General features: G+C 43.7%; 1 protein-coding gene across 8 annotated transcripts in view; it reads right to left on the bottom strand.

Annotated features, from left to right (window-relative positions):
* The window catches only part of sorbs2a (sorbin and SH3 domain containing 2a), a 105,671-nt gene that overhangs the window by 44,168 nt on the left and 45,735 nt on the right, over positions 1–15,768 (bottom strand). For 6 of the 8 annotated variants that reach the window (XM_036933530.1, XM_036933531.1, XM_036933532.1 and 3 more), the window contains exons 3-4: positions 11,680–11,735; positions 6,996–7,085 (exon numbers count right to left, since the gene is read on the bottom strand). In XM_036933530.1, the coding sequence (XP_036789425.1) occupies positions 6,996–7,085; positions 11,680–11,689 (100 nt within the window). In that variant the 5' untranslated portion in view covers positions 11,690–11,735. The remainder of the gene's footprint in view (positions 1–6,995; positions 7,086–11,679; positions 11,736–15,768) is intronic. The other 2 variants (XM_036933533.1, XM_036933536.1) reach the window with 1 other exon arrangement.

Below are 15,768 nucleotides of genomic sequence, written 5' to 3'. Positions count from 1 at the left end.
AGAGTGTTTCTCTGTGCGCATGTTTGTGTGTGTGTGTATATATGTGTGTGTGTGTGTGTGTGTGTGTGTGTTGCGAGAGTGTTTCTCTGTGCGCATGTTTGTGTGTGCGCATGTTTGTGTGTGCGTGTGTGTGTGTGTGTGTGCGTGTGTGTGTGTGTAGCCGGAACGAGCGTTGAAAATTTCATGAGGTGCGGAGGGTGTTTTGATATCCCTGGCAAGGCTTAATAGCTCTCGCCCCCGCTGCACGCCATCACCCAGGGAATTCTGGGTATCCGGAGATATTTGGCGTTGACAGGATATGTCGTTAATAGCTGATGCCGCCGTGTGTGAAGCCGTTGTTGCCTTGCATTGTAATTTCGGGGGAAATGTCTTTCACTACGTTACCCATGAGCAACGTGGGGGAGCGGTCCATTACTTTTCAGGGCAGGGAAATTAAAACGCTAAAGTGTCCTGTCATGTGGTTTCACCCCCTACGGAGCGCTAGCTGGGTTCCTAAAACGAACAGCCTGAGGCAGGCCGCACTTCAATCTGTCATCTTGTTCTAAACAGCAGATTTGAGGTAGAAGTTGTGCTTAAACACAGTCCTAGGATCAGATTATTGTACATCTCAATCCTGATTTTAGTCATAGGGGATGGCATAATATCTGATCCTGCATCAGTGACTAGTGCACCAGACTAGGGTTTGTCAAATTATTTTCTGAGATAATAGTCAGTGGACCAGAACATAATTAGCATATAATATTAGCACAGTTAATTGGCCTACACTACAAATTGAATAAAATGTTTAACACATCTGATTACTACATAATAAATTCAGTGACAATAGCATAATAATTTTGCATCCTAAAAATCACCTTGGCTCTATTCAATGATAATTGTTGCCTATTTCTCTCTGCGTTGATTGGTGGGGAAAACCGCCTACTGTACGATACACTACTCTCTTAACGTCAACATTTGTTCAGAACAATTTCCTTGACAGCAAGATACAATGTCGCTCTCAAAAAGTATTGAAAATGGAAGTTTAAGGAACGTACACTGAGATACGCTTTAATATTACCATATTTTCCCAACGCCAAGCCAGTCTGTCTTATTTGCAATGAAAATGTTGCTGTTGGAAAAGAATTCAAATCGCAGACATCATTATGAATCTAAGCATGGAACTTTCAAAGTGGCCTTCCTGCCCCACACAGAGGTCCAACGCAGAAACATTGACGCGAGCTGCACCCACTTTTTTTTTTGGCTGACATTTTCTGTCACTTAAACTGGGTTAAATGTGCAGTGACAAGGAAGAGGATAAACAGTCGTGGACATGGACAAACTTGAGGCCTTTACAAAGAAGCTTGAGTTGTTGGATTTGGACTTGTCATCTGGAAGGCTACTGCACTTCAGCACACTGAAGAAACGACAGGCAGAGGGACCCGGTGGCAGCATTGTCACAGAAGTGACGGAAGATTTCACCAAGCAGGTGAGGGATCCCTTCTCCACCAGATTTGAAGACTAGAGCATGCCCGAGGATATTGTTGCATTTGTACGTGATCCTCTGAAAGTGGAGAATTATCGTCTCTTGCTAAGAAAACCATACCCTCGCTAGATGAGGCCGCAATTCAAACTGAGCTGATTGAATTACAGACATCGAGCCAAATCAAGGATGTGCTCAGGAGTGCTGAGATTTGGGGGGCATGCTCAGAGGAATACAGCACAAAAACACAGAAACTTACATTTTATGTGCTAACAATGTTTGCGGCGCCTTATACCTGCAAGTCCTCATTTTCCTCCATGAACGCAATATAGAGTCACGATAGGAACCGGCATTCACATAAATCAAATTGTGGACTGCCTGCACATCAAAATCACATCCATCTCACCCAACATCCACAAGATCGTTTGGGGAAATTCAACTTTTCCCATTGAGTAAGTAACTTAGTAGCCTATATAAAACTGTATTTAGCAAATACTAACATTATTGTGAGTGTTTATCCGGGGGATATTTAAGTCTCAAGCGGACAGTATTTTATGTTTGTTCTGTCGTTACAGGAGCAGTCTATCCTGATAGACATTCAGACACAGACAGCACCTTTTTTTCCCCTTTAAATTATTGTTTTATGTAGGATGCTACATTTTTGGTCAGTTGCCATTGTAAGTAGGCCTCTGGCTGAGGTAGGCCAAGTTATTTGATTTAGGCCTAGGCTCTGAAGAAATAGACTCCAATCATGCCCTCTTGTTGTTTGTGAATTAAAATGAAGATTTTTGTTGAAATCAATCACTCAACTGGTGTAGTTCTTCTCCATCTGTTGCTGTGCAAAACTTGCATAACAACTTAGCTATATTTTCAGCACCAGGTGCTGTTCACCTCCTATTGATTGCGCTGGGGTTGCAGCTTTACGTTTCAGCATCACAAAAATGGTCCGTTGCCTGCTTTATTAGTTGACTGTGTTCTTCATTCTCTCTCCTCATGAATGAAGTTAAATGTAACTATTGCATTATGTAGGTAGCATAAGAGATATTCAGAATTCATTTGTGGGGCCAAATGATATTGCTGGCAGGCAAGATTTGGCCCGCGTGCCACCAGTTGGGGAACCGTGCTTTACACTGTTCAATACAAGCAATATTTGTGTTTGATATCAGTCTATGAATTAATAAACACACAAAATCCCTGTCGGTATCCCACTAGATCCAAGTTCAGAGCAGAAATGGTAAGAGTGAGTCAGGGTTGCTATGGTTTCGAGCCACCACAGTACCATTTTTAGTGGTCACGCCCAACCGTGTACAGTGCACACATCCGCTGCAAAGCAGGTTGGGAATTCCCTCTTAACTCAAACAGAGCCCAGTCTTACCCAATCACAGCAAAGCTCTGAGAAACTGACATGAGGAAAAGAGAGTGATATTGAGTGATAGCAGAGGAGAAAGGAGACGGAAAGGAGTGACAGATAGTGAGAAGGACGCTGGTCCCGGAGGATGACAAACAACGGTTTGTCACAGGGAGTCAGACAAGTGAAAGCAACAGGAAGTGAATGATGTCAAGGCGGTAGAAGGGATGAGGTGGAAGAAAAGACAACATTTGAACAAAGGGGCCATTTATGTCTTGATAGAACATGAAACCCCACCAAGGAATCTATTAAATAGAATGGAATCTTAATAAAATTAACAACTGTGACAGTAATTTACTCAATTACAGTGCATTCGGAAAGTATTCAGAAACCTCAACTTTTTCCACATTTTGTTATGTTACAGCCTTATTCTAAAAATGTATTAAGTCGTTCATTTCCTTCATAATGACAAAGCAAAAACACGTTTTTAGAAATGTTTGCAAATGTATTAAAAACTGAAATATCACCTTTTCTTATCTTATAATTAAGTCTATGATTTGCATTTGTCAGCAGCTCTTCGCTGTGCTTCAAGCATCGAGCTGTTTATGACTTCAAGCCTATCAACTCCCGAGATGAGGCTGGAAATACTATAGTGCCTATAAGAACATCCAATAATCAAAGGTACAGTGCCTTGCGAAAGTATTCGGCCCCCTTGAACTTTGCGACCTTTTGCCACATTTCAGGCTTCAAACATAAAGATATAAAACGGTATTTTTTTGTGAAGAATCAACAACAAGTGGGACACAATCATGAAGTGGAACGACATTTATTGGATATTTCAAACTTTTTTAACAAAAATATTCAGCCCCTTTACTTTCAGTGCAGCAAACTCTCTCCAGAAGTTCAGTGAGGATCTCTGAATGATCCAATGTTGACCTAAATGACTAATGATGATAAATACAATCCACCTGTGTGTAATCAAGTCTCTGTATAAATGCACCTGCACTGTGATAGTCTCAGAGGTCCGTTAAAAGCGCAGAGAGCATCATGAAGAACAAGGAACACACCAGGCAGGTCCGAGATACTGTTGTGAAGAAGTTTAAAGCCGGATTTGGATACAAAAATATTTCCCAAGCTTTAAACATCCCAAGGAGCACTGTGCAAGCGATAATATTGAAATGGAAGGAGTATCAGACCACTGCAAATCTACCAAGACCTGGCCGTCCCTCTAAACTTTCAGCTCATACAAGGAGAAGACTGATCAGAGATGCAGCCAAGAGGCCCATGATCACTCTGGATGAACTGCAGAGATCTACAGCTGAGGTGGGAGACTCTGTCCATAGGACAACAATCAGTCATATATTGCACAAATCTGGCCTTTATGGAAGAGTGGCAAGAAGAAAGCCATTTCTTAAAGATGTCCATAAAAAGTGTCATTTAAAGTTTGCCACAAGCCACCTGGGAGACACACCAAACATGTGGAAGAAGGTGCTCTGGTCAGATGAAACCAAAATGGAACTTTTTGGCAACAATGCAAAAGGTTATGTTTGGCGTAAAAGCAACACAGCTCATCACCCTGAACACACCATAGCCACTGTCAAACATGGTGGTGGCAGCATCATGGTTTGGTCCTGCTTTTCTTCAGCAGGGACAGGGAAGATGGTTAAAATTGATGGGAAGATGGATGGAGCCAAATACAGGACCATTCTGGAAGAAAACCTGATGGAGTCTGCAAAAGACCTGAGACTGGGACGGAGATTTGTCTTCCAACAAGACAATGAGCCAAAACATAAAGCAAAATCTACAATGGAATGGTTCAAAAATAAACATATCCAGGTGTTAGAATGGCCAAGTCAAAGTCCAGACCTGAATCCAATCGAGAATCTGTGGAAAGAACTGAAAACTGCTGTTCACAAATGCTCTCCATCCAACCTCACTGAGCTCGAGCTGTTTTGCAAGGAGGAATGGGAAAAAATGTCAGTCTCTCGATGTGCAAAACTGATAGAGACATACCCCAAGCGACTTACAGCTGTAATCGCAGCAAAAGGTGGCGCTACAAAGTATTAACTTAAGGGGGCTGAATAATTTTGCACGCCCAATTTTTCAGTTTTTGATTTGTTAAAAAAGTTTGAAATATCCAATAAATGTCGTTCCACTTCATGATTGTGTCCCACTTGTTGTTGATTCTTCACAAAAAATACAGTTTTATATCTTTATGTTTGAAGCCTGAAATGTGGCAAAAGCTCGCAAATTTCAAGGGGGCCGAATACTTTCGCAAGGCACTGTATATGAAATACAAATGGTAAAGAGAGAAATAGTCCTATAATAACTACAACCTAAAACGTCTTACTTGGGAATATTGAAGACTCATGTTCAAAGGAACCACCAGCTTTCATATGTTCTCATGTTCTGATTAAGGAACTGAAACGTTAGCTTTTTTGCTTGGCAAATATTGCACTTTTGCTTTCTTCTCCAACACTTTGTTTTTGCATTATTTAAACCAAATTGAGCATATTATATTAAGTTAAAATAAAAGTGTTCATTCAGTATTGCTGTAATTGTCATTATTACAAATATATATATATATATATATATAATATAATAATAATATATATATAATAAATAAAATTGGCCGATTAATCTGTACCGGCTTTTTTTGTATCAGTTTGGGCGTTGCAAAATCATAATCGGTCGACCTCTAATTTACAGTGTTTGGAAACGATTACAGCCTCGAGTCGTCTTGGGAATGACGCTATAAGCAGATCCTCTCAGGCTCTGTCAGGTTGGATGGGGAGTGTCGCTGCACAGCTATTTCCAGGTCTCTCCAGAGATGTTTGATCAGGTTCAAGTCCGGACTCTGGCTCGGCAACTCGGCATTCAGAGACTTGTCCCGAAGCCACTCCCGTGTTGTCTTGGCTCTGTGGTTAGGGTCGTTGTCCTGTTGGAGGGTGAACCTTTCGCCCAGTCTGAGGTCCGGAGTTCTCTGGGACAGGTTTTCATCAAGGATCTCTGTACTTTGCTCCATTCTTCTTTCTATCAATCCTGACTAGTCTCCCAGTCCCTGCCGCTGAAAAACATCTCCACAGCATGATGTTGCCACCACCATGCTTCACCATAGGGATGGTGCCAGGTTTCCTCTAGACATGGCGCTTGGCATTCAGGCCAAAGAGCTCAATCTTGGTTTCATCCGACTAGAGAATCTTGTTTTCCATGGTCTGAGTCCTTTAGGTGCCTTTTGGCAAACTCCAAGCAGGCTGTGATGTGCCTTTTACTGAGAAGTGGCTTCCGTCTGGCCACTCTACCATAACGGCCTGCTTGGTGGAGTGCTGCAGAGATGGTTGTCCTTCTGGAAGGTACTCCCATCTCCACAGAGGAACTCTGGAGTTCTGTCCGAGTGACCATCGGGTTCTTGGTCACCTCCCTGACCAAGGCCCTTCTCCCCTGATTGCTCAGTTTGGCCGGGTGGACAGCTCTCTTTTTTCATTTAAGAATGGTAGAGGCCACTGTGTTCTTGGGGACCTTCAATGCTGCAGAAATGTTTTGGTACCCTTACCCAGATCTGTGCTTCGACACAATCCTGTCTCGGAGCTCTAAGGACAATTCCATCGACCTCATGGCTTGGTTTTTGATCTGACATGGACTGTCAACTGTGGGACCTTATATACTGTAGACAGGTGTGTGCCTTTACAAATCATGTCCAATCAATTGAATTTACCACAGGTGGACTCCAATCAAGTTGTACAATGGAATCAATGGAAACAGGATTCACATAAGCTCAATTTCGAGTCTCATGGCAAAGGGTCTGAATACTTACGTAAATAAGGTATTGTTTTTATACATTTGCAAAAAATTCCAAAAATCTGTTTTCATTATGGTGTATTGTGTGTAGATTGATGAGAAAAATTATAATGAATCCATTTTAGAATACGGCTGTAACGTAAGAAAATGTGGAAAAAGTCAAGGGGTCTGAATACTTTCCCAACGCACCGCGCACGTCTTATTTGCGTACAGTCAAAAGTTAGCATGGCCTTCACTTACCCCCTTCAACATCAGTGTGACTCAATGACACAGTAGTCTGTACAGGCCTGTGTATGTGTGTTAGGCATAAGGGTTGTGTTTTGTTGGTGTGTGTGTGTGTGTGTGTGTGTGTGTGTGTGTGTGTGTGTGTGTGTGTGTGTGTGTGTGTACCTGTAGCCAGATTGGGGACGCTCTGGACCCGCTTCATGTGGGAGAGGGTGAGTAGCAAGGCAGCGCTGCTGCGAGCGCATCCTCCACTGTCTGGGAAAGCACAGCCAGCAGCCACGGCAGCAGAAGCAGCACACACACACATGCACGCACACACACGCCAAAGCCCCCAGGAAAGAGGCATAGCACATGCATTACAATGGCTCCATTCTCATAAGCAATGGGGACAGGAGAAGGATGACAGCTCATATCAAGATGGATGGAGGGAGTCGAGTGTACTGACAAACATCATATTAACCTATAGTTGCCCCAGAAATGTAGACTCAGCAATATGATACCGTCATACCCAGTGGGGCAACTTTCTGCTATGTTGTGGTTGGTCTGTCAGCAGGAAGTTGCCCACTGCGATGTCATATCGTTGACTACCTTTAAAACCGGCACATTTGTCTGTTTGTGTCCACTCTCTTAGGTTGTCAATATCAAATCAAAGTTTGTCACGTGCGCCGAATACAAAAGGTAGACCTTACAGTGAAATGCTTACTTAGAGGCTCTAACCAATGGTGCGCAAAAAAAGGTGTGTGTGTGTGTGTGTGTGTGTGTGTGTGTGTGTGTGTGTAGGTAAGTTAAGAAATAAAACAGTAAAAATACATTTGAAAAAAGAGTAGCAAGGCTATATACAGACACCTGTTAGTCAGGCTTATTGAGGTATTATGAACATGTAGGTATGGTTAAAGTGACTATGCAGATATGATGAACAGAGAGTAGCAGCAGCGTAAAAGAGGGGTTGGCGGGTGGTGAGACGCAATGCAGATAGCCCGGTTAGCCAATGTGCGGGAGCACTGGTTGGTCGGGCCAATTTAGGTAGTATGTACATGAATGTATAGTTAAAGTGACTATGCATATAAGATAAACAGAGAATAGCAGCAGCGTAAAAGAGGGGTTGGGGGGCACACAATGCAAATAGTCCGGGTAGGAGTCTTATGGATTGGGGGAAAAAAACTGTTGAGAAGCCTTTTTGTCCTAGACTTGGCATTCCGGTACCGCTTGCCATGCGGTAGTCTTTGTCTGACAATTTTTAGGGCCTTCCTCCAGACACCGCCTGGTGTAGAGGTCCTGGATGGCAGGCATCCCAGTGATGTACTGGGCCGTACGCACTACCCTCTGAAGTGCCTTGCGGTCGGAGGCCGAGCAATTGCCGTACCAGGCAGTGATGCAACCGGTCAGGATGCTCTCGATTTGCAGCTGTTGAAACTTTTGAGGATCTCAGGACCCATGCCAAATCATTTTAGTTTCCTGAGGGGGAATAGGCTTTGTCGTGCCCTTTTCACGACTGTCTTGGTGTGTTTGGACCAATCTAGTTTGTTGTTGATGTGGACACCAAGGAATTTGAAGCTCTCAACCTGCTCCACTACAGCCCCGTCGATGAGAATGGGGACGTGCTTGGTGCTCCTTTTCCTGTAGTCCACAATCGTTAGTCTTGCTTACGTTGAGGGATAGGTTGTTATTCTGGTACCACCTGGCCAGGTCTCTGACCTCCTCCCTATAGGCTGTCTCGTCGTTGTCGGTGATCAGCACACTGTTGTGTCGTCAGCAAACTTAATGATGGTGTTGGAGTCGTGCCTGGCCATGCAGTCATGGGTGAACAGGGACTACAGGAGGGGACTGAGCACACACCCCTGGGGAGCTCCAGTGTTGAGGATCAGCGTGGCAGATGTGTTGCTACCTACCCTCACCGCCTGGGGGCGGCCTGTCAGGAAGTCCAGGATCCAGTTGCAGAGGGAGGTGTTTAGTCCCAGGATCCTTAGCTTGGTGATGAGCTTTGAGGGTACTATGGTGTTGAGCGCTAAGCTGTAGTCAATGAACAGCATTCTCACATAGGCGTTCCTTTTGTCCAGGTGGGAAAGGGCAGTGTGGAGTGCAATAGAGATTGCATCATCTGTGGATCTGTTTGGGCGGTATGCAAATTGGGTGTCTAGGGTTTCTGGGATAATGGTGTTGATGTGAGCCATTACCAGCCTTTCAAAGTACTTCATGGCTACGATCGTGAGTGCTACAGTCTGTAGTCATTTAGGCAGGTTGCCTTTGTGTTCTTGGGCACAGGGACTATGGTGGTCTGCTTGAATCATGTCGGTATTACAGACTCAATCAGGGACATGTTGAAGATGTCAGTGAAGACACCTGCCAGTTGGTCAGCAAATGCCCGTCCTGGTAATCTGGCCCCGCAGCCTTGTGTATGTTGACCTGTTTAAAGGTCTTACTCACGTCGGCTACGGAGAGCGTGATCACACAGTCGTCCGGAACAGCTGAGGGTCTCATGCATGCCTCAGTGTTGCTTGCCTCGAAGCGAGCATAGAAGTGATTTAGCTCGTCTGGTAGGCTCGTATCACTGGGAAGCTCGCGGCTGTGCTTCCCTTTGTAGTCCATAATAGTTTGCAAGCCCTGCCACATCCGACAAGCGTCGGAGTCGATGTAGTATGATTCAATCTTAGCCCTGTATTGACGCTTTGCCTGTTTGATGGTTCATCGCAGGGCATTGAGGGATTTCTTGTAAGCTTCCGTGTTAGAGTCCCTCACCTTGAAAGCGGCAGCTCTACCCTTTAGCTCAGTGTGAATGTTGCCTGTAATCCATGGCTTCTGGTTGGGGTATGTACGTACAGTCACTGTGGGGACGACGTCCTCAATGCACTTATTGATAAAGCCAGTGACTGATGTGGTGTATTCCTCAATGTCATCGGAAGAATCCTGGAACATGTTCCAGTCTGTGATAGCAAAGCAGTCCTGTAGTTTAGCATCTGCTTCATCTGACCATTTTTTATAGACCGAGTCACTGGTGCTTCCTGCTTTAATTTTTGCTTGTAAGCAGGAATCAGGAGGAGTTGTGGTCGGATTTACCAAATGGGGGGCGAGGGAGAGCTTTGTACGCGTCTCTGTGTGTGGAGTACAGGTGATCTAGAATGTTTTTTTGCCTATGATTGCACGTTGGCGAGTAATATTGACGGTAACGGCAGCTTTCCTAGTTGTCTTCTGCGGGTCCGGACGAGGCATCTGGCTCTTCGTCCTCTGCGTCGCTTCCTTTTACGAATAATTGGGATGTCTGCCCTGTGGGGTGTTTGGAGAATATAATATCGTGTGAGTCCTGCTTGTTGTTGTTGAAGAAATCTTCTTCTAATCCGAGGTGAGTGATCGCTGTCCTGATATCCAGAAGCTCTTTTCTTCCGTAAGATAAAGTTGCAGAAACATTATGTACAAAATAATTTACAAATATTGCAGATAAAAAACACATAGCACAATTGGTTAGGAGACCGTAAAACGGCGGCCATCTCCTCCGGCGCCATTTTTCACACCCGAATATACCGAATATAACCAAAACTATAAACAAGACTCTAGAACAATCATCGGCAAAAACCTATCTGAACCGATTTTATGTTTGTTTACATTCTGGTTGATTCAGGCATGCAGTAAACACACAGCAATTAAAACGTCCCCCTTCCTACTTCATATGAACTGTGACCTCAACGCAGATTAACGTTCATGCTTGCTTGGTCATCGACGTAGGAGTAATGAAACGCTGTTCATTTCTCCAAGAGGGCACAGAATCCCTCCGCATGCAAAACGTTTCAGCACACCCTGCCATTACGAAGGTAAGGGAATCAAAAATAAATCCCCACAACGGGGCAATGTTCCGTACGCAAACACCGTGGAATGTTCCGTGACTCAATAACCCGTGATGTAAACATTTACCAAAGCTGAAGCAAAACTCTGATTGCAATGTCATGGAAACTTAATGAGAGCATATGCCTGGTGGACTTGATAAGAGCATTCTAGATTGTGCGGAGGATATTGGCACTTCGATAGATCTTGTGCTGTAAACAATTACCATAGCAGGAGCAAATCAAGACTTTCATTGGCAGAGTAACAGAGGGCGTAGGAGTGTAATAACACTAAGTGAATGATTCGTCATCATAGCTACTGTAGTGAAATACTCTATACATTTTGTGATGCGGGCCAAGTTTAAGATGGAGCTTTGGAGGCCGATTTATGAATGAGAGGAATTACGTGGGTGTATAAGAAGACCATAAAGCAATGCAATATGTGTAATGCCTCTATGCCTCCACATTATAGAGCAGGGGAGGCCATCCCTCCTCCTATATAGCTTTTTTTTTTGGGGGGGGGGGGGGGGGGGGGGGGGGGAAGCAGCTGCTCCTGTGAGCAGCTGATTTGTTGGGTTTGTTACAGCAGGGTTGGAGTGAAACCCTGCAGGAGACTAGCTCTCCGGGAAGAAAGTGTACTCCCTTGCTAAATAATGTTGAATTGATCAAGACCGGAATCGCCCGTCCTTCACAGGATGTCCACACTTACAGCTCTAAAAGCCTTCAAACAGATCATTTGTTATTTTCTGAAACAAGAGGAGGTCCTGTTGCGAACTTGCTTCAATCTGAATCGTCAAATCAAATGAGTTGGTTGAAATAAAAAAAACTATGAATTAAATGTTACATTTTGCTTAGCTATGCAACTCCGACAGCAAGCAATATTCAACAGCTGGCAAATGTTTTTAAAAAAACCATTGATATGAATGGTTAAAATGATTCAGATCAGACACAGCAGAATGCCTCGAGTTCAACATCCTAGTGTGTGTGTGTGTTTGTGTACATGTGTTGCGTAGTGTTTAAAGAGGCATATCACATACCTGTATTCATGTTGAAGAGGTCTCCTAACAGTTCTACCGTAGCTGGGTACACTTTCCTGGAATAAAGGAATCAGAGATAGAGGTTAGATTATTACCCACTGTAATGCCCTCAGAGAAACAGAAATCCTACTTCTCTTTCACATTACCTGGTGCAAGTCAGTTTGACATGCCATACAAACTGCCAATGTGTATTTGTGAAATGGACATTGTGAATAACAAATCAATTCCATCAGGAATAACTTGAGACTCTACTCAAAATCTAAAATCTTTAAGGGGGAGATTGTTATTACAAAAAGCAGTGCAGTTCTAAAAATAGACAATTTCCTCAAATAGTTCCAACATTCATTCCTTCCATTGGCGTTATGGCAGCAGTTTTAGTTCAGGCTCAATAGTGCTTGTAGTTTAAAATGAACATTAAATCTTGGTTCTTTGTGTTTGTCTTGACTTCAGAATCAGGTCATACCGCAGTCATACCGTGGCTAGGGAAGCAGTATCTTTCTGCATTTTTTTATTATATATATTATTTTACTCTGTTTTCTCCCTAATTTCGTGGTATTCAATACAGTCGTCTCATCGCTGCAACTCCCGTACGGACTCGGAAGAGGCGAAGGTCGAGATCAGTGTGTCCTCCGAAACACGACCCAGCCAAGCCGCACTGCTTCTTGACACAATGCCCACTTAACCCGAAAGCCGGCCGCACCAATGTGTCGTGTTGGAGGAAACACCGTACACTTCACTGCGCCCGGCCCGCCACAGGAGTCGGTAGTGTGCGATGGGACAAGGACACCCCTGCCGACCAAGCCCTCTCCTAACCGGGACGACGCTGGGCCAATTGTGAGCCGCCTCATGAGTCTACCGGTCGCGGCCGGCTGCAACAGAGCCTGGACTCGAGCCCAGCATCTCTAGTGGCACAGCTAGCACTGTGATGCAGTGCCTTAGACCACTGCGCCACTCGGGAAGCCCTAGCAGTATCTCTATAGAGTAGCTCCTGCATTTGAGTATCAAAAGCAAGTAGTCGTGGAATGTGAAATGTTTTCATTTTCCTTCCGTTAATAAATAAATAAATAAATAAATAAATAAATATATATATATATATATATATATATGAGGAAACCCCCTTGAGTTTTGCAGCTCATTTCCCAGGGGGACCTAACAAGAAACAAATATATCCAATTTATTGTTGTAACAAAATAAAAATTTAGGAATTCCACCGAACATGTGGATGATATGACTTGAACTTGAAGCACTGAAAATATTATACATGGATAACTGAATGTATTAATCTATAAAATATTGTATAATATTATAAGCTAAACATAGACCATCACACAAAAGACCAGACAAAAATATACTTCCTGCTTCACTGAGCACAAGGGCTCTGTCACAAGTTAGAGCCACGGATACATAACTAGTTATGACAGAGTGCCAAACAGAGGGACGGGCAGAAACAAACTGGTTCACTTTATGGAGTATTGAGCTGATCAAAATCAATTAGTGTATCTCAGACCCGACACGTCTTTATGCATCCTCCCTGCCACGCTGTCGACTGGAAACAAAGCTAACCTTACTTTAAATGATGAGGCCATTTTCAACTTACAACAATAGGGTAGGTATCTTCCACAGAATATCCCTGGCAGATGGAGCAAAATATCACCTTTGTATGACAGATATTCTCTTTGAGGAACATACAAACAAATAGGAGATACTCAATGTCCATGCTGTCATACTGGAATAACACCCTGATAAGGGACTGATAAGTGGTACAGGCCGACAGTACAGCTACTTAACTGTACTGTCTGTACCCGTACCAAACATACACTGTGACGGCCCCTCCCTGCTCTGTCTACTGGGTTTTGCTGTGCTTACTTCCTGCTGGAGATTGGTGGGCGGAGTAGGAGAGGTGAGCGGAGCTGGGAGGGTCATCAGTGCTGATGGGGCACACCTGTGAAAGATCAGCTGTGACATAAAGCCACTGTTTCCCCATTCAGCAAGACTATCCTCTCTCCACGCATACTTATGGTTGTTTCGTTGTGGTTTTGGCAGGTGACACCTAATTTACTGACCGCACAACCAGAGCTGGGACCACCAGGCTATACAATAGGTAAGCAGGGGCAGGAAATTTGAACTCCAGGAAGTTGGTGACAATAGCAGCAGTATAGATCAGGTCTGAGATGTATCCGATGGAGGTCTGGGGGCCCACCTGAGGATGATGACCCTGTCCTTGAGTCACATCCCAGTACATCTGCTGCGGACGGGAGGGGACAACCTGGTCCACTGAGGTTTGATGACTATCTTACCTGTGAGCCAGCTACAGTCTGTGGCTTAAAGTTCCTATACCCAGCGGTGCCCACGCAGGGCTGGTTGAACCCATCCCGGTATGGTCGTGAGGAGTGTGCTTGCCTCTCAACGGGTGCAGTGGTAGTAGCAAGAGATTCCAGGTGAGATTGGCAGTCTTCGTCCCACAGTAGGGATTCTGCCAGGTTTGGGGAGACGGGTGTAAGCTGATGAGACACAGGGTTGCTGTAGAGACAGCTCCAGTCGGAGTAGAACTGCTGACCATCATCACACTGAATCCGAGTCTGGTCGGGACCTTAAGGGAGGGGACTATTGGGCGAGGTAGGCACTTTGCATCTCCTCTTCCAAAAGTTGGGAATGTTTACTTTATTTATGGAATAATTTCATTTTTGTTATATACTCAGTGTGTGGTTTCCCATTGTTAGGTACAATCTTGAGCCAGGTTGTAACACCAAATGTAATTCCTTAATACTGTAAAGACATGACCTAGATGATAAATCGGCTCTGAAAATACCCTTGTCCAATACCCTTTCCCTGATGGAAAGTTCAGGCCTTACCCGACAAAGGCGACAGTCGGTGTGCGCGCACGTATGAGTGTGTGTGTACGTGTTTTTATGCGCGTGTGTTTGTGTGTATATGTACAGTGCCTTCAGAAAGTATTCACACACCCCATAATGTCAAAATGGAATTTAGAAATGACTGTAAAATTAAAAGCTGAAATGTCTTGAGTGAATAAGTATTCAACCCCTTTGTTATTGCAAGCCTAAATAAGTTCAGGAGTAAAAATGTGCTTAAATTGCATAATGAAGTTGCTTGGACTCATTCAGTGTTCAATAATAGTGGTTACCATTTTTGAATGACTACCCCATCTCTGTATTCGCATATACAGTTATCTGCAAGGTGCCTCAATCGAGTAGTGAATTTCAAAACACAGATTCATCCACTGACCAGCAAGGTTTTTCAAGAAGGGCACTAATTGGTAGATGTGAAGAAAATAAATGAAAAAAGAGAGAATATATTTTTGAGCACGATGAAGTTATTAATTAAACTTTGGCTGGTGCATCAATACACCCAGTCACTACAAATATACAGGCGTTCTTCCTAACTCAGTTGCCAGAGAGGAAGAAAACTGCTCAGGGATTCACCATGAGGAAAATGTTGATTTTAAAACAGAGTTTAATGGTTGTGATAGGAGAAAACTGAAGATGGATCCCCAACATTACCAACCTAAATGACAAACTGAAAACAAGGAAGCCTGTACAGAATAAAAATATTCCAAAAACATGCATCCTGTTTGCAACAAGGCACTTATTAAGTAATACTGCAGCAAAAATAGTGGAAAAAAAACGATTTGTCCTGAATACGTTTGGGGCAAATCCAACACATCACTGAGTACCACTCTCCATATTTTCAAGCATGGTGGTGGCTGCATCCCGTTATGCGTATGCTTGTTATCAGCAAGGGTTAGGGTTAGGGTTAGGGAGGTTTTTAAAGATAAAAATGAAAGTAATAAGCAGAGGCAAAATCCTAGAGGAATACCTGGTTCAGCCTGCTGTTGAACAGACACTGAGACAAATTCCCCTTTCAGCAGGACAATAACCTAAAACACAAGGCCAAATCTATACGGGAGTTGCTTACCAAAATGACATTTTGACTTAAAAATCGTCTAGAAAATCTGTCAAGACTTGAAAACGGTTGTCTAGCAATGATCAATAATCAACTTGACAATTTTTTTTAAATAACAAAAATGGGCTAATATTGTACAATCCAGGTGTGGAAAGCTCTTAGAGACTT

The sequence above is a fragment of the Oncorhynchus mykiss genome, chromosome 10, assembly GCF_013265735.2.
Source record: "Oncorhynchus mykiss isolate Arlee chromosome 10, USDA_OmykA_1.1, whole genome shotgun sequence".
Lineage (NCBI taxonomy): Eukaryota > Metazoa > Chordata > Actinopteri > Salmoniformes > Salmonidae > Oncorhynchus > Oncorhynchus mykiss.
The sequence above is the reverse complement of the archived record's forward strand: the minus strand, read 5'-3'. Positions and strand labels throughout refer to the sequence as shown.